This window comes from Ranitomeya imitator, chromosome 5 (assembly GCF_032444005.1).
Source record: "Ranitomeya imitator isolate aRanImi1 chromosome 5, aRanImi1.pri, whole genome shotgun sequence".
NCBI classification, from domain to species: Eukaryota; Metazoa; Chordata; class Amphibia; order Anura; family Dendrobatidae; genus Ranitomeya; species Ranitomeya imitator.
Genome location: NC_091286.1, coordinates 57,774,433 through 57,794,421, shown reverse-complemented (window position 1 = coordinate 57,794,421; position 19,989 = coordinate 57,774,433). Strand labels below are relative to the sequence as shown.

Below are 19,989 nucleotides of genomic sequence, written 5' to 3'. Positions count from 1 at the left end.
AAAAGTCAAAAGAATGTCAGAAAGGTCAGCCATGCCATGGAAGTAGTCTGAACAGTTGCTATGGGCTCATGTGATGGGGGAGTCCAGCTCTGATTAATCTCTTATCTCTTCCTATGGGCTACGATGACCTACACTTTCATGTGTTCTGGGGTAGGAGGGGCAGTAGTTTGCGCTAAGGACCTCTCTACATTGTAATAGTAATATATTAAAGAGAGTCTGTCAGCATGTTTCATCCACGTGAACTGCTGCTAACACTGTGGATAGAAAACTGTCACGACACAGCTGTCGGGTGACCTGGGACCTTGGGCTCCTTCCTGTCCATAAAACTAGGAGGCGCCCTAGCTTGCCCTGCTCCCCGGGATACTTCAGATGCCAAGGATGTCAGGGCCTCCGCCCTTGCCTTGTATCCTGAGTTAACCCGCCATCTGTTCTCTACTCCCACCCAGGGAAGAGGGGCGCTACTGTACACTGTAGTACACCAACCCGACAAACAAGGCAGCACAAACAAGGGTTAACAGAAAACTCCAGGCATACAAAATATTCACTCACATATAACAGAGGAATGCACCGGGAAGTAAATGTAGGGGAATAAACCAAAACAGAGAAGGGTAAGGAATTACCACGCATACAAACCAAGTCACTAATAACTCCTTCAACTCTCCTTCCCATGCAAACTCCTCTCCCTCCTTTACGTTAGCCAGGCAGCAATAAAGCTAGCTCTGACAAGGATTAGTATCAGAGCCCAGATAATTTAGTGAAAAAGAGTGGCTAACCAAGCACATCCAACATGGCCGATAAACCCCTGTTCTTTCAGAAGGAGTAAACACATTTAAAATGAAGGAGAAATTAAGGAGATGTGCTTCTTTTCAGCCCCAGAGTAGGAGCCATCAGACACCGCGGTCTTCTGGCTCCACACTGTCGCGGTAACCCCATCACAATAACATAACAAAAAGTTGGTAGAAAATGGAGAATGACGTTTCAAAGTAGAGAAGAAGCAGTTCCAGAATAGAATAGTGATGTCGTAGTTTTTATTTTTACGCGTTTCAAGCTCACACCAAGCCCTTTTTCAAATACAAACTACATAGAACAAATAAAGAAACAAACAAAGAAATGTGTTCAATGTAGTTTGTTTTTGAAAAAGGTCTAGGTGAGATCACAAAACGTGTAGAAATAAAATCTGTGAGATTACTATTCCATTCTGGAGCTGTTTCTTCTCTTCAGCAGCGTGGACTATTTTGAAACGACAATCTCCTTTTTCTACCAATCGATATGCAGAGGAGAGTTTACCTTAATTTGCCCACAGGACTGCAGAAACGGTTATATTTATAGGCAATTAAAATTGGAGTTGTGACAATCGCAAACTTTTCAGGTGAGCAACTCCACAGCTCCCTTCTCATCTGTACAGTATTGAACTGGGGTGACAAGGGCCCACCAGTAACTGACTTTGAGGGGCCCATTTTTCACCTGCATGCAAATATTATACAACCTTCGTTCACAAATTTACCTATATCTCTATATAATAATAAACTGGGTAGTTTGGTTAATGAATGATAAGATGCTGCTTTTTTCTGTACAGAGTGAATCAAGTGAATTATGCCAAGTACTGCCCATACAATGGGGTTGGGGGCCCAGACCTACACAGGGGCCCACCTGGGGATTCCCTTGTTACCCTGTGGGCCAGTCCGAGCCTGCATCTGTACCCTTCAATATCACCCTATGTGCACTTGTCTCCCCCCTTTTTTCATTAACAAAAAAGTTAGGAAAACTGAAAAAAAAATTACTGTAAGTTTAATTCTGTCTCATATGAAAATTACCGTAGCTTATAATATCAGAAGTGTTGACTAGTTAAGGAAGTGTCCTGGATTTTCATCAGTTTTCTCTCTCCCAACCCCTCCACTTCTAGCATTCTCTAGTGTGCCATTGAAATTCCGCACTTGTGTCATGCATTGCACATGCTTCTATGCTTCTAAGTCATTGAGATGGTTGCTGATAGTTTGGAAAGTCACTGCAGGCTCCAGGCGTCAATGATATTAACACTGGCATACAGGAACACAAGACTTGTCCGCCAGATTGAAATGCAAGTAAATACTGATCTAAAACAATTTTACTGGCTAGGTAATACCCAGTAGACTCTAGATAACTCATTTGCAGAAGTCAGAATTAAAGATGTAGTCCACTACTTTAATATTGATGGCCTATCCTTAAGGTACCTTCACACTAAACGATATCGCTAGCGATCCGTGATGTTGCAGCGTCTTCGCTAGCGATATCGTTCAGTTTGACACGCAGCAGCGATCAGAATCCTGCTGTGATGTCGTTGGTCGGGGCTAGAGGGCCAGCACTTTCTTTGGTCGCTGGCTCTCCCGCTGACATCGCTGAATCGGCGTGTGTGACACCGATTCAGCGATGTCTTCGCTGGTAACCAGGGTAAACATCAGGTTACTAAGCGCAGGGCCGCGCTTAGTAACCCGATGTTTACCCTGGATACCATCCTAAAAGTAAAAAAAACACGCTTCATACTTACCTTCGGCTGTCTGTCCTCCGGCGCTGTGCTTTCCTGCACTCACTGTGAGCACAGCGGCCAGAAAGCAGAGCAGTGACGTCACCGCTCTGCTTTCCGGCCGCAGCGCTCACAGCCAGTACAGAGAAGCACAGCGCCGGGGACAGACAGCGGAAGGTAAGTATGAAGCGTTTGTTTTTTTTACTTTTAGGATGGTATCCAGGGTAAACATTGGGTTACTAAGCGCGGCCCTGCGCTTAGTAACCCGATGTTTACCCTGGTTACCGGCATCGTTGGTCACTGGAGAGCTGTCTGTGTGACAGCTCTCCAGCGACCAAACAGCGACGCTGCAGCGATCCGGATCGTTGTCTGGATCGCTGCAGCGTCGTTTAGTGTGAAGGTACCTTTAGGATAGGTTATCATTGTTGTCTGATTGGTGGGGGTGCGACACCCAGCACTCATATTAAGCGGTTCCCGATGTCGATGGCCACTAGAACTGCTCAGTTACAGAGCTGCACAGCGCAGCGCCATCAACGGAACAGTGGCAGCGGCTGGGTACTGCACATTTGCCTGTATTGACGTGAATATGGGGTGATGTGCAGTACTCATCCGCGGCCACTATGGAGTTGACAGAGCTGTGCAGCTACGTAACTGAGCGGTTCCAACCGACATCGGGAACAGTTAATCGGTGGGGCCATCAGGTGTCATACCCCCACCAATCAGATACTGATTACCTATGCTAAGAATAGGCCAACAATGTAAAAGTAGCGGGCAACTTCTTTAAAGTTATATTTTGGCTATTCTACTGCTATTAATCTTCTTCTGGAGTTTTTGTTGTGTCAAAGGCCCATTATTGTGTGCGTACACTGGAGGTTGTTATAATTTAATGAATGATAACTGTGAATACAAAAGACATGGGGTTACAAGGCAAAAAATAAATAAATCCCATGCTAATTACAAATTAGCTATTAAATCTGTCATGAAACACAAGTATTCTTTTAGAGCCCCATATTTTTCTAAGGAAAAAAAACAATGTTTTCCCTTTTCAAGTTCCCCATATTGATTTTCATAGCAGGGGTGGCAGAATGAAGATCTACTACAAAAGTGACTCATGCTGTGGTACATTTGCCCTGGCATCGCACTCATTGTTGCTCTGAGGGTCATAGTGGACAAATATCATGTTCCTCATTACAAAGCTAGGAACAAACTATTCTTGTAGTATTTGGTACAGGATCATAAGCTCAGTATGATGGGACTATGAGATGGAACTAATATTTGGAAAACCTTGAGTGGTCTTAGAATAACATATCAGGCCGGAAAGGAAGAAAATTGCTCTCATGAAGAATTTATAGCATACTAGAGTAATAAAAAGTTGTATAACTTCATAAATACTTTTCGGTATTACTTAACTTGCATTAATCCTGAGCTACAGGATCAGTTATTTTTTGAGCTTCACAGGCAGGGCGATGATGGGGTCTTCAGTAGGTCCTTGTCTGTCATGCTAACCTAACACCAGTAATCAGAGGTAGTTATACAGCACCCACTGTGTAGGGAACGGGCTCAGCTATTGAGCCTGCTCCCTACACCTGCACCCGCACTTGATGTGCATGTACAGGACATGTCAGGAAGGGGTTAAGTATGTAAACCATACCATCAAGAAAATATGGGAAATAAGTCAAACCCTCCTGATTCAGTCAGGAACCAGTTTAAGCCACCATGATATGAGCAACAAAAATGGTAATATAAGCCTATACAGTGACCATATATATGGCCATGTGATCTCAGGTCTGAACATGTCGTCTGCAGAGTATTGTCACATCTCTGACAACTCTGATTTAGCACAATAAAATCTCTGGAGCAAGTTCAGAGAAGAGCTACCAGGATGGTGAGCAGACTGCAAACTATGTCCTACAAGGAACGGTTGAAGGATCTGGGAATGTTTAGCTTGCAAAAAAGAAGGCTAAGAGGAGACTTAATAGCTGTCTACAAATATCTGAAGGGTTGTCAGAGTGTAGAGAGATCATCATTATTCTCATTTCCACATGTAAACACGAGAAGCAATGGGACGAAACTGAAAGGGAGAAGATACAGATTAGATATTAGAGAAAACGCCACGAGAGGTGATGAGTTCTCCTTCAATGGAAGATTTCAAACAGAGGCTGGACAGACATCTGTCTGAGATGGTTTAGTGAATCTTGCATTGAGCACGGGGTTGGACACGATGACCCTAGAGGTCTCTTCCAACTCTAATATTCTATGATTTTATGAAAACAAACAGCACCTCCTGGTGTGGCACCACAGAGAAGAACCAAACGAAAAAAAAAACACAGTATAAATCTCACCTGCGGAAGTTGTTCACACCAAATATACACAATCTCGTATGCCAAAAAAGTCCAAGTGCTTATTCATGCTAGTACTGCACGTGCAGCGCCTAATAGTGCCTCCTGGTAATTTATGCATGAGCCTCTACAATTCCTCCCGACACTGTTCCTTTTGATGTCTGATTTAGGAAATACATGTACTGCCTTTGAAAAATCAATTCTGGGGCATCTTTTCTATGACTCCTGCAATGTGCCATTCCTATGTTATTCCTCCTTGAAATATATCAATTAATTGACAACTGGTTGTTACTGTTCTTACTGTTATTGGGATGTGTCCCTATACCCCTACAATATATAGTCCCTATAAGTTTCATATTGTTGACACTATCATACAGTATAGGCCACAACAAGACTTTATATAGCACCATCAATTGATCTGACAGCAAATCTAAAGATCCAGTATTGTTCTTCACCTGGCCCAGACTGCTATGACGACTTCTCCTGAAGTGTCTGATGTTACAAATGTGGCTACTTTCTTTTCAGCCATACTTAGCCTTTGTTAAAAATACAAATAAACTCAGACACCAGAGCAGACACCTAAACATGTATATTATTTGTTTGACCCTACTGCAGCGGGTGCATGGATTGGTTCACTGCTCATATATGAGTATTTTAGAATAATTATCTCTGCTGTTTAGTAGACAGAGCAAATGCATGAGTTAGGTGCTTCTACGGGCACTTATACAGTCTAAACCTTGTAGGTAGGCAAGTAAGAGCAGGAAGTCTTTTAGCATTTCCCTACAATGCAGAGAGTGTATGGCACCGATTTATTACCTAGTCATATACATAATCTATTTATATAATTGCCTTGTAATGTTTTAATTTCCTCTTCTGTCCAGATGTCACCGTATCCCAGAATTCCACGCGGAGGAAGTTCACCGACCGCCATATTGGGACACCCAAGTGATGGGTGTCTCAATATGGAAACTGCTGCTGGTACCAACCTATTGCGAGGTACCACCAGCGGAACACCGTCACACCACTCTCACCCTCACACAGGCTCTTACACGGTACCACCAGCGGAACACCATCGTGAACACGTCGCCAGGATCAGCCGGATGATTCACTGACTGCCGCCATCTTTGTACAGGAGGAGCGCATGCACAGTTTTAATGTGACCGCCGCTATCTGTCTGCACAAAGATGGCGGCGGTCTAATTTACTGTACCTGCGTGAATTACGCGCAGGTGCAGTGAATCATTCAGCTGATCCCGGCAGCAGATGCGCGACGTGTCTACAGGCAGAGGAAGCCAGCCACATTAAAGGGGTTTTCCCACGAACGAAAGTTCATTTTAAAAATTGTCGATGGCTGACTGTGTACAGAGCATACCACTTCTCCTGGGCAGGGGAGGAAGCAAAAGACAATACTGACATTACAGCAGGGGATCAAAGTGGATTCATTTTGTGAGGTAAAATATTTCACTGACTGTTTTTAAAAAATATTTTACCTCACAAAAGGAATCCACTGCGATCCCCTGCTGTAATGTCAGTATTGTCTTTTGCTTCCTCCCCTGCTCAGGAGCTGTGGTATGTTCCGTACACGGTCAGACACAGACAATTTTTAAAATGAACTTTTTCTCATGGGAAAACCCCCTTAAAAAGCAAATATCAACGCCAACATGGCTCCTCCTAAAAAGTATGACAATGACTATGAAAGGAAAGCAGCAAAGGCACAACGTCGAAGACAACAAAGGGCAAATGTGACTCTTGAAGAGCAACAGCATCGCTGGGACAAAAACAATGCATATAAGTGTGGGCGCCAAGCACATGAGTCCCCTGATGCAAAAGTCATTAGATTATCACAGGATGCCATTAGGCAACAACAGCGCCACATGCCTGCCCCCATACTGACATTACCACCCTCCCGATGTGATAGCATTGGGCCTCCATCTAGTGCTATCTATAATTTATAACTCACTGAAAAGTTTTTTGCGTTATTGTAAAGGTAGTGTGATGAGGCTCAATAGTTTTGATTAAAGGAGTTGTCCCGGTTCGGCACAAAAGTCTGCAGTCACTGTATATGACTGCAGACTTGTGAATCCTCACAGCACGCGCCTTAGTGTCAGCAGTGAGACTAGGTTGTCATGTGATATGTATATTTCTGGCCCCATTCCGACTAGACATGTGCAGTCTCACTCCATACAAATCAATTGAATGAGTGTGTGCACCTCTAGTCAGGATGTTGCCAGAAGAATGCATGTAGCATATTTGTGATCACATGTCCACCCGATCTCGCCACCAGCAGTGGAGAATCCTGACAGTATGCACTGTGCGCACAACATAGATTCCTAAGAATAGATGATATAGAATTGGAATGTTTAGAATTTACTAAAAAGACATTTCAGAAGAACTGATCTCAACGTGTCAGTGCAGTGTGGGAGAATTTTAGACCACTGCCATATTGTCATTGGAAGTGGTCATCAGAAAATCAGAAAGTCAATGGACACTATAAGTATATCTATTTATAACTATGTTTTAAAGGGAGCTGATGGAGATTATGCTGTACCCGCATCTCAATTTCTAGCAGTAAGCAACGCTTTATGGGAAATCTGGCCAGTGACTGCTGGGAGCTGATAAATAATGTAATATTACTGAATGCGACACTTCATGGGATTCCTGCTTCCTCTCCAAGATCCTGGTTCTAGTCCACAGAGCAAATCAATTACTGCACATTACTGTACACCGGGTATTGTCAAGTAACACAAAAGACCACCGCCATTATCCTTCCAGCCAGTCATTATGAGACTGTGCAGGAAACCATAAAAACCATGAATGGGAACAGGCTGAATTTTAATACAGATTTGTGTGTCGCATATAATATCACATTCCTGGATTTACACTGGATCTGGCTCTGTCTACTCTTACACTAAGACTACTGCAGGAACAGTGATGGATCTGATGGATCCCATCACCTTATAATAAATAGTTAGGGTTTCCATAGTAGAATCAGCTGTGGAGGATATTTAGTGGATATCCTCCACAGCTGATTCTGTCTTGAGCCAGGGGGTATATATATGGTGTGTTTTTTGCACACTATTGCTTTTTCTTCTTTCCATAGTAGAAGAACACATTATGACATTCTCAGCCATCTGCACTATAGTGTCAGTATGACCATATCCTAATCTATACATTATATTATTGTTGAAGTAGTAAGCCCCCCATACATATTAGATGAAAGTCAGCCAAACCCACCAATTTTTTGAGGGTAGTTGGAATCTCAACACCTGATGCTTTTGTTTTCCTCTCAACCCGATCCAATCACTCACATACATTGGGGAATCGGGAGAGATGGCCGTCTGCCCAATGAACAGCATGAGTGTTGCAGCTTACATCCAGGACGATTGGATTTATGGACAATTGGTTACTCCTTTTACCTATTGTTTTGAAGTGTTTGCTTCGATTGAAGTCCAGAGTATTTGTAGCATTTCCTTTCACAAGAAACTTGTAGAAGTATTTTTTATTTTTGTACAAGGACATTGTCATTCTGATAAAGGTAAATCTGTGGGCACCAGACTGGAGGCACAAATTGTAAAGAATCTAAACTATTCTGTATTATTACATTTCCCTTAGCTGGAATCAAAGGCAAACAGTCAGGCAATGCGATAGTGTACAGGTGCCCATGACTAGTGCCCTTTAGTCTATAACTAAACTGTTTAAATTGTCAGACCTGCAAAAATGCGATTTATAAGTGCAATATTAAAAAATATTTTAAAGCAGTTGTATCCCAGCTGTAATGATGGGCAGTCCATGACCTTTAAAGTAGAACTAGTAGAACTACTGTATAGGTTCAAGTAACTTTTTAGAATAAATTGTGCTGTATGATGAATAACATTATTTCTGCCCATGATATGACATGTATTTTCCATTTTCACAATGTTTCCCTTCTGCAGGCTCTATCTCTTAATTTGCAATCCACCCTGAGCTGGTGAGAAGACACTAGCAGTTATGATCTCTCCCACACCCGGCACACAAAGACATGAGAAATTCCTACTCTTCATTCCTTAGCTAACTCACAGACAGAATCAGCAGCAGCGTGGAGGACATTACAGAGCCATGGTAATCAGTGTAGATGTGAATCCAGCTCTAGATGAGGTACAAGACATGTTAAAGAGAGCAGCTTGATCCTTCTGTGTCTCCCTCTGCCTGTTTCTGCATCCTGCTCCTCACGCCTCCGCCCCTCCATAGAGTGTAAGGGACAATGTCACACAACAACTGTAGTCCATCTTGTCTGAGCAAGATGAATGTGAGCTGTTTTAAAATTTTCTTAGATTTGTTGACAAGTTCATGAATCAGGGGTCGGAGGAAACGGCTCATAACTGTGAAAGGAAGCTGATTTCTCTGATATTATGCATTACAGAGTTTCTTATAGTGACCTCTATTATTGATGTATGCAAAGTTTGTTGAAAGTACAATCCCCATTTAACGAGAATCTGCCGCTGATTCATGATGCACATGTTATGAGCATTATTAGTAAAGGTCAGGATTCCTCATTCCGGGCTAGTTGTGAGGTTGACAGCTATTTGTTCACAAACCCCCGTACACATGAATATTCAACTCGGCCCTGTGGTGTGATGCAGGGGAATTCAACATTTATTGCCGGGTTTCCCCACAGATCACAGCCGATCACTGCGGATCCAGCAAGGGACACTTAGTGATGAGTTTATTGTCAAGTGCATTTAGGCTGTGCCCATCTCTGATTCTAGGATGACCTGATGGGTGAGTTATTTTATTATGATCTAGTCCTGCTGCAAAGAACTAGTAATCACCCCTCAGTTGTATCTGTACTAAAAAAGAAAGCTATAAATTTGCATACAACTTAATTATTATCTTTGAAGACTTTTCAAAAGTGTATGTTCTGTCTAGATGTTGTTATTGGTTTTTTTTATCCAAAAATGCTGTTCTAAATAGAAAAATGTCTGTAGAAATAACAGCAGCCTGACCAGGAAGTTAAACGTTTTTGTTATTATCGTGATAAAACTTTCTTCAGTTGTTTCAACACAAGACAAAATCGTTATCACCTATCACAGTATTGTATCTAAGACTTATGTTCCCTTTTCCTGATAAATAGAACATCTTTCTTCATGAAAGAGCGATCTTCTTTCACTTAGAAACAATCAAAAATGTCCGATATGACGTCATTACAACAATTAGGGGCTTATAAAAGATGGTATTCCCATTTGGTAACTTCTTTTCAAATGCCTTATGAACACATCCGGATGTAGTATAGATGGAGGTTTCCCTATGTATGAGCTTTATGAGCCAAGTCCATGAATGATTCCCGCCACTACATTCTCAAAGTCTGTGGAGCTTCCACCAAAGATTACAGATGATCATCGGTGGTAAGGAAAGCAACATTCAGATCATTGGGGAAGCTTCATTGAGTTGACCATTGTTTTTTACTTAACTGCACATAATTGTGGGTAACATAATTTTTACAATATTTAATTATTTGCTTTCTATAGTCTCAGTGCTGAGGTTAGGATCACATGATGAAATAAATCCTGAAAGCCCAAGGTCCAAGTAGGCACACGGCCATGGGCGTCAGTGCGGCAGATGGGGAAGGCATGCAGAACACAGATAGCAGAGGTACTGGATGCTGCAGGCAGACAGGTAACTGAGGTACTGGAAGCCACAGGCAGACAGGTAGCTGAGGTACTGAAAGCCACTGGCAGACAAGTAACTGAAGTACTGGAAGCCACAGACAGACAGGATACTGAAGCACTGGAAGCCGCAGGCAAGTAACTGAGGTATTGAAAGTCGCAGGCAAGCAGGTAGCTGAGGTACTGGAAGCTGCGCACAGATAGCAGAAAGGTAATGAGATACTGTAAGCCACAGGCAGATGGGTAGCAGAATTTTTGGAAGCCTCAGGCAGACAGGTACTGGAATCTGCAGGCAAACAGATAACTGTGGTACTGAAATCCATAGGCGGACAGGTAGCTGAGGTACTGGAAGCTGCAGGCAGACAGCTAACAGGTACCGGAATCCGCAGGCAGACAGGTAGCTGAAGTACTGAAAGTCGCAGACAGATAGGTAACTGAAGTACTGGAAGCTGTAGGCAGACAGGTAAGTGAAGTACTGAAAGCCACAGGCAGACAGGTAAGTGAAGTACTGAAAGCCACACGCAGTCAGGTATCTGAAGTACTGGAAGCTGCAGGCAGACAGGTAGCTGAGGTACTGGAAGCCGCACTCAGACAGGTAGCTGAGGTACTGAAAGTCACAGGCAGACAGGTAGCTGAGGTATTGGAAGCCACAGTCAGACAGGTAGCTGAGGTACTGAAAGTCGCAGGCAGGCAGGTAGCTGAGGTACTGGAAGTCACAGGCAGACAGGGACATCTTGGAGACTGCAGACAGGGAACGGTGCACTGACAAACTAAAATACCAAGATACAGAGGTGTGTGTCTTGGTGAGCCTTATATAGGTCCATGCAGATGATCACATGGGATCACACTGGGCCATCTGCAAAGCCCGACATGGACCACGACAGAGTGTAACAGACCAGGGTGAGGGAAGCAAAGTGTGTTGCACCGTCTATTGCTGGCTGCACAATGTGTCAACCGAGACTCCATCAGGGAGCTCACTATGGTGGTCTGACAGCCTGTTTGTATCTCTTCCATCTGTATTTTTCTGAGCGTCTCTCAGCGGATTTATGACCACACACCACATCAAAGTTAAATGTGTAGTGTAAAATAGAGCCCACAAAACCCAAACGGTGGAAAATGTTTAATGGAACCAAATTGCAAAAATTATTTTTGACCCCCAATAAATGCATGTCTGTAAAATAAAAAAAATATATATTCTCCTCGATGTGCACAACCCCCAAGACTGTGGCTACATGGAATCTTTGTCCACAACACAGTTTTCCCAGGCAAACATTGCTGAATACCGTTGCTACATTGCATTGTAAAATACGATGACCATGACAAGCAAGTGGCATAAAATACAAATAATTCCGACGTTCTGCAACTTGCTTGCCATGTAGCCCCAGCCTTTGGGAGGTATCAGTATGGTGAGTGTCTGAGAACCACAAGGTCTGGCAGCATGTGACACACAGAAATCATATATGTCATCTATATTGCAGAGGACCCATGGCAAGTACAGGTCAAGTGCATGATTTCTAAGAGCTTCAAAGGGACTTGTTACAAAACCTAGCGGAAGCCGGTTCTTCTGTGCAGTTCTAGACCAGTCAGGACCAGCAAATGCCATTTGAGAACCCAGAATGACTACTCAGAATTTACCAGGGCAAATACTTATTCCAACTGATTTCTATCGGATGGAATTACGTCTAGCTACATAGGTAGAATTATTATCGTCATCATTATTTCTATGGCCAGATAGGGTTTCTGCTAAGACCACATCAAGTCTACAAGTTTGGATAAAATCTTCATTATTGTCTTTTTAAGACATTGCAAAACTAATGTTTTGTCTAGATACCAGGTAAGGATTTATGGAAACTACCTACTGTATAACCACTATGTAAAAGCCATTCCCTGAGTGGGCAGTGGCCACACAATGGGCATGCAAATGTCTCCTGGTGTTGCATCATATGAGAGAGTCTGCACATGCCAGCTAAGATAATGTTCTTTATATAGTAGCACTAAATGCAGGAGCGCGCAGCGCCATGTGCAGGTCTGCACTGCTCTATAAGGTAATACTGTATATTTAACTACTAAATATTCCTTATGTTAAGGGATCATGGTTAAACTAGAGAATATGTTCATGATGCCAAAAAAGAGATCAATATAAATGATAGTTAAGGTATAATATAGCAAAAGTGTAAGGAAGAATAGGTTGTTAATGTGGTTGACAGCTGGAAAGGCGCAAACCATAACTTGTCGTTTGTCACAACTCATCATGGCATTAGTGTTATCAAAACTTATGGGAGCCAGGTATCACCAAACAACGCGGCTTCAGGGGTTGACGAAAGGTCAGGTCCAGCATGCCTTACAGGATGAGGGAACTACAACATTATTCTTACTTTCCACTGTCTGTACATGTAAGCTATAGATAGCATTCATCCTTGATCAATGCCCCCAAGCCGGCATCATTGTCATAAATAACCCCCCAAGGCTATGTTTCCCCCCCGATGAGCTTTTGGTGTGTTTTTGATGTTGCAAATTGTCTGCACCTTTTCTACATTCATTAGGTAAAATAGGTTACTTGCATTTTTTCAAAAATATGCAGCATCAAAAAGTCACCAAAAACTCATCATGGGACTGTAGACAAAGAGAAAAAAAAAACGTACCTGGCCAGATCCAAGAATGAGTCCACGGTCTCTTTATTAGTAGTGATGGTGGTTTCTATGCCCAGCGCATTAGAGTTCAGGGCACCTGCGCCAGCTCCTGGTTTAATAATGAATCCCAGAGCAATTGCTAAACCTGAAGCCATAAGAGTGGTCACAAGAAAGTAGGCTACAGCAATACCACCCAGCTTGCCCAATGATCTGGTATCCAAACTTGCAGCCCCAGAGATCAAGCTGCACACCACCAGGGGAAGGATGATCATCTTCAGCATCCTCAGTAGCAGTTCTCCAGGGAAGGCAAAATAGGTCATTTGGGCTTTGGTCAAGTTCATGTTCCTCACTGCTGTACCCAGGCCAACTCCGACCAGCACCCCGGACACCGTGAGGAGCACTATGGCATTCTTCCTCAGGAATTGGGAACATTTTTGACCTGTCTTATTTTTGGTAGATTTGCCAGCATCCTCCACTTGGCACTCAGTGTATTCAGGGTACTTGTCAATGTGACCATTGGTCTCGAGAGGTTTCTCCATAATGGCTTGGTGTGGTACTTTTCCCTCAGTGGTGATAATGAGTGGGTCCTGAGGTCCAGATGCCCACAGTTGGGTGTAGCAGAGTGCGCGGCTGTCAGGGCTTTGTGAGGTCTCCTACACTTTGCTCAACTCATGAGGCTCTCACAACCACTAAGAGCTGCAGCTGAGGCTGATGCAACAGAGCTTCCTCCTCTCCCTCCCACCCATCTCTGTCTGAATATCCCTCCCTCCAGCTCCCCGTCTGTGTCAAGTCCTCTCCATCAGCCTCTTATTTTCTGTGCCTGGTCTGACTACATTAAGCCATGTAATAGGATGGATGAGCATGGTGAATATGGCTAAGCCCAACAAAGGACGTGATATATAGCGTAAATATGGAGATAAAAAAACATAAAACACACTATAAATAATCATAGGATCCTAATAATAACCATATATCAGTTCCCCGAAAACTGCAAGACATACACGTTAAATCCATTAGGGTGACCCGTCAATGCCCTATTAAATGCTATTTACATAATTGAAGGTAATAGAGTACATGGATAATAATACTTTTCTCCTGCTGTGACCCTATGATGGGGTCCATCGTGATCAAATGGATGGATTCAGTTATGTAAGGGGGTTGTCCCATTTAAGGAATGGTTTCCATATATCTAACACTACTACATTTGGTTGCCAACAGTCCAGAAATACAATCGGTAAAAATAGGGCACTTTTTTGTTCTGTCCATAAAATTTTTTTTTTACGTGTCCGTGATTTTTTTCAACCTGAAACAACTTAAATAGATAATTTTGACTGTAACTCTCATCATTTTACAGATTACAGTGAATACGGCTGATATCATTATATCAGAATTTTGGCCTGTAGACATGGATCACTTACAATTTGAATGATTTATGATGGTTTTCCAATGTGTCTGTAAAATTTATTTTCTGCCTGTAGTTTTTTAATAAGCTGTTCAGTTCAAAATAAAAAGTCAAGTTGGCTCTTCTGCATGTACGCAGCCCGATAATCAACATATTATACGATTTTTAGGAGTTCTCTAGTTTCACATGGCATTGGGAAGACAAGTCATGCAGGACGTTCACTGATGTGGATGGAGTATTAGGATATATAGGATTTTTGTACAACATTTTATTTTATTTTTTTTTTCAATTTTGTTTATCTCTGATTTTCTATGGTGAGACTGTACAATTTAGGGTTGAAGTTATCTCTGCGACACTTTTTCAGAAGTATTAGTAATTACTGATTCATTATTATCTTTGACCTAAGCTATCATTGACATTTTCTATTATTATACTGTATATTAGAACTAGGCTATCATGGACATATATCATTGGCATTGGTTGGGTCCCACCAGTGTATTTTCTCTCATCCATGAGAATTCGGTTGATTATGCTAAACACACGTTGATTAATCTCTAATCAGAGTTTGATCAGAGTGTTATCCTAGTGTGCTACAATTTTCACAGATAAGAAGATGAAAAAGAAAATTTCTCCATCTTCTCCATTGTGTCAGTCCGTGGAAATCGGACCGCACTCAGATTCCATAGTAGCCACCCCAAGTAATTAATTTTCTTTACTATGAGCAGCAAAACACTCAAAGTAAGAAATGAGTGTATTGCTTTGGACAGAAAACTGATTATTTATTTTAATTCTCTCTTGGCCCTATCTCTTTGTTAAAAGCACATTAAAAAACACCAAAGCAAAACCTTAAAGTGGATCTGTCACAAAAGTCCACAATACAAACGGCGTATATAATTTAATAGATCTCTTAGTCCAGATGAGGTTAATGTACTTACTTTGAAAATCCATGTCAAAAAGTCTGTATAGTCTTTAAATTAAAATGAGCATAGCTAAAGCTGGACAGACAAAATTTTCATTTTAATATAGCGAAACTTTGACAAAGGATTATACAGTCATCCTGATAGTGATTTCCAAAGTAATTACACCAGCCTCATCAAGTCTAAAAGATCTATTTAATATTGGTTATAGTATGTATTTTTAAAATTGATCTGGTCTCTGAGCCAAAATCTCAAGGAGTGCTTATTATTAAGATCTGTGTTTCCCTACAATGTTTCTATGGATGCCCTATATATAGGGTAATGCATACAGCACACAAATACTGCAATACCGTGCCCCCTATAACTTGTTTCTGGAAAAACACTGGCGCAGATACAAAGTGTAGAGGGCATATTACCCTAAATGTTGTAAGCAATCAGCACACTATAGATATTTTCTTCTCTACTGCTTTACGTAAATGTTCATTTTCCCTCTACAACTGTTCCGGAGTGGACAGTCTTCTGTAGAGATGTCAGCATTTTCCTGTGTGATCTGGGCAAATAAAATATCTGTCTAGGATGCCCCCTCTTCCCTATAATCTAAGGGGTAACATTTCTCCTTGTGGAGAGTCACATACCTGGCATGCCAGTGTAAGGAGACTTATTAGCCTCGTTAAAGGGTCAATATTGACTTTCAGGATTGCTACTTTCAATAAGCGGCAGTAAAGTTCAATTCCTCTTTCTCTCTGAAGAGGCAATTTGCATATTTAATTTTCCAGAGAAGCATTGTATGACTTATAAATCTCCTTACATTGGCATGTCACTCTCCACAAAGCGAAATATTACCCATTAGATCCCAGTCAGAGGCCTCCATACAGACAAATCAGATCTCGTGCTTTGCACTGATGATGGGCAACACCCTGAAACATTGTGTCTGCAAATTGAGATTCTAGTTTGGTGTTTATCCTAAGTCATGTGGCAAGGCTCGTTAAAGGGTCAGTATTACGTTTTAGGATTGCCACTTACAATAGGTGGCACTAGAGTTAAAGTCCTCTTTCTCCCTGAAGAAGCACTTTGCATACCCCCCTTCCCTAGTCACTTCATGTCCTCTCAGAGGCAGACAGAGGCAGGGACACTGTGAGATGATCTCTTCTTCACCCTCTTCACCTTTCACAGCACGAGTTTCCACTGAATGAGAGCTAGGCGCCTCATACACAATAGATGTCAGCCCAATGATGGTATTGCAAGCGACTATCTCTCCAGACTCCCCTATACACACCGTCAAGAGCTCCTGTGTTTTCTACCATAACAAGGCTCCTCTCAGGGCCGGACTGACCATTTGGCATTTCTGACAAATGCCAGAAGGGCCGGTCTGGTTGTGGCCTGCCTTGTGTGCTACTTTGTTAACAGAATCAATGTTCTCAAGACACCCATACTGTTAACAGTTGTGACGGAGCACAAAGCTGGTCACTCCGTCACTTACCTCAGCATGCCGTGGGTATAATTAGAAATATTGGTCTTGTAGTAATTCTTCCTTTCCTCCATCCAGGGCAATATTAGTAATATATCCCATCTAGTTATTGGGGACGGGGACACCATGGGCCTGTGTGATTTCAAATGCCAGGGCTGAATTTCATCCCCAGTCCGCACCTGGCTCCTCTGCTGACAACTTATCTCACCGGCAATAAAAGGATCAGCAGTCTGAAATCAGACATGCAGGATCCCTATCTGGAGGCCTCAACTTACATTTGACTGTTAGTTTGTTATTTCCTCCCATTTTTCTGAAAAGCCATCACTTTTTAATGTTTTCATCAACATATCAGGGCTTGTTTTTCGTAGGACAAGTTATCGTTTCGTTTGACACCATTCATTTTGCCAAACCTCCTACACTAATACTTTCCTCATCACTGACCTCTCCAGACACTTTGTTACTTCTTTACGCCATTGTATGCTACGTCTCTGACCTCTTCACTATAGGCCAGAACTTCTCGCTATGTCCAGACCATGGATGTCAATGCACATTGTAAGGTTGCGGCAGTGACCTCTGAGGCGTGGAAGCGATCAGAACTCCTGGCCTATACTGAATAGGATGGAAATGGGGTGTGTGACAACGAAAACTAAGGGGTGATCTTATTTTAATGTATAAATATATGAGGGGACAGTACAAAGACCTTTCTGATGATCTTTTTAATGATAGACCTGAAACCGGGACAAGGGGGCATCCGTTTGGAGGAAAAAAGGTTTAAGCATAATAACAGACGCGGATTCTTTACTGTAAGAGCAGTGAGACTATGGAACTCTCTGCCATATGATATTGTAATGAGTGATTCATTACTTAAATTTAAGAGGGGACTGGATACCTTTCTGGAAAAGTATAATGTTACAGGGTATATACACTAGATTCCTTGATAGGGCGTTGATCCAGGGAACTAGTCTGATTGCCGTATCTGGAGTCGGGAAGGAATTTTTTTCCCCAATGTGGAGCTTACTATTTGCCACATGGGTTTTTTTTGCCTTCCTCTGGATCAACATGTTAGGTTAGGCTATGGGTTGAACTAGATGGACTTATAGTCTTCCTTCAACCTTAATAACTATGTAACTATGTAACAGAAAGAAGAGGACCAGATGGTGGCTTACTTTCAGAAATTAACATGACAGGGTGATTAAACGGATAAATTGCAGCAATATTATGATAGTGTAGCAACTCACTCAGGAAAATAGATAACGCACTAAAAAACTGCACTAAAAAACTGCAAGTGACCCTGTCGGTTCCTGTACAGACTAGAGATCCTGGCCCCAGTTCCTAGTGGTTTCCTGCGTGAGTTGAGATAGTAATAACCACCGACTAGATGATGGAAACTCTGACCTATTCTGCCTGAAAAGCTGTTGAATGCTTCACGCTCCTCCTAAAGAACCGGAGGGCAGAGCAGAGTGCAAATTACCTACAGAAGGGAAAGTGTGCTGAAATAGAAGGAGATCCCAAAGTGAAATACAAAATAAAGGATTAAGTACGTACTGTTAGCGAATATGCCGCCTACTACCTCAAAAGAAACATACGATAGCTGCTGTGTAAAGAACATAAACAGCAGAGAGATAAACCCTAGCTGGTCTTTCACTGCTTGCTTAAACTACAGTAGCATGGCTGGACATCCAAATGAGACTATCACCAACAGAAAATACCAGCAGGAGGAAAGTATGTAAAGCCACACTCGAAAGGTGATAGGGCAGACAAATGAGTAAATTAAAACACCTGTTACCCTAAAAAGACTGAAGTAAGGATAACAGAAAGTAAACACCCAGAGAAAAGGTGTATTTGCTGTAGCTCGGTAGACAGAGAAGCCGACCACAAAGCACTGGCCCAAGGGTTCAAATCCAGACACATGACAAGCAACTGGAGCTTGTGCCGGTCGCTGCTATTACAGGCAGACGCTAGCTGTGTAACACATCTCCCAGGCTCCTGATCCCACCCCACTCATGCCTACCTGATGCCGGATGTACTATGATGTCCTACATCAGGAAAAGGAAACCTGTCAGCACATTATTACATATGGAGGCATCGGTATGGGTGAATACATGATTGCCCCCCAATAAAAATTATACCATTTGTGTAGAGATCTAATGTGCCAGTCATGAGAAATATATTCAATAAAACACATGCAAATTAGGCTGCAAGTGTACTGGGGGTGTGTCAGTGCATTCAGACTACTTCTTCTAAGTCCATTGACATGAACCGAAGCAGTTCAATCCTGATTTGCTTATAATTTCTATACTGAATTTCTCATTACTGCTACATTGGATCTCTTCTAAAAAGATATGGTTTATTACCTTAAAAGTGCTGAGAGGTATAACAGCCACACTATAATCAATTAATATTCACTGATGTTTTATTTTTCTCCCAAAACCTAGCAATTCCCAATAAAACCTCTCTTATTTCTTCTATTATTAAACCTACTCCTTGCTCTGTCAGTCATGCAAAGCCCATCATTCTCTGACTACTACTGCCTTTTGGCCTACACTCTAATTGAATGTCAGGTAAGATTTATTGTTCTGTAGAGACACATTACCGTCTGTAGGAGAAAGCTAGGATTTGAAGACATTGCTCTCTGGTCTATTTCTGAAGTTGGATATTCATATCTCCATGTTGTAGTTATTACATAGCAGTTCAGTTAAATGGGTGGTCTGGTACCTAAAATGTCCTTTCTACATATCTATGCTTTACACCCTAACGAGTTTTTTAATTTGCTTTATTACATTTCTCCCTATCTAGTTAATCCTTAAATATGATTTTTACTGCACTTCCTGTGACATTTTGTTTGGGAGGAGACTCACACAGTATGTCACAGGAGGCTGGGGCTGCACTCACTTCCCTGCAACGTCAATCGCCCCTCTTAGAACCGGACTTCAGCAGTTACTTACTACAGTTTATTGCATCGCCGCTGATGAAGATGCATCCATGATGTTAGAAGCTGTGGGAGATGTGAGTGCAGCGCTGGCACTCTGCTTCTGTCTAAACCATAGCTTCTAACTGTAAAACAAGACATCATCAGATAGAAGCAGTGAGTG

At 42.2% G+C, this 19,989-nt stretch overlaps 1 protein-coding gene across 1 annotated transcript in view; it reads right to left on the bottom strand.

Moving 5' to 3' along the window:
* SLC1A4 (solute carrier family 1 member 4) overlaps positions 1–13,828 on the bottom strand; it is a 35,704-nt gene extending 21,876 nt beyond the window's left edge. The window contains exon 1 of the mRNA XM_069768714.1: positions 13,123–13,828. Coding sequence (XP_069624815.1) covers positions 13,123–13,649 — 527 coding nt within the window. The 5' untranslated portion in view covers positions 13,650–13,828. The remainder of the gene's footprint in view (positions 1–13,122) is intronic.
* Between the last annotated feature and the right edge of the window lie 6,161 nt (positions 13,829–19,989).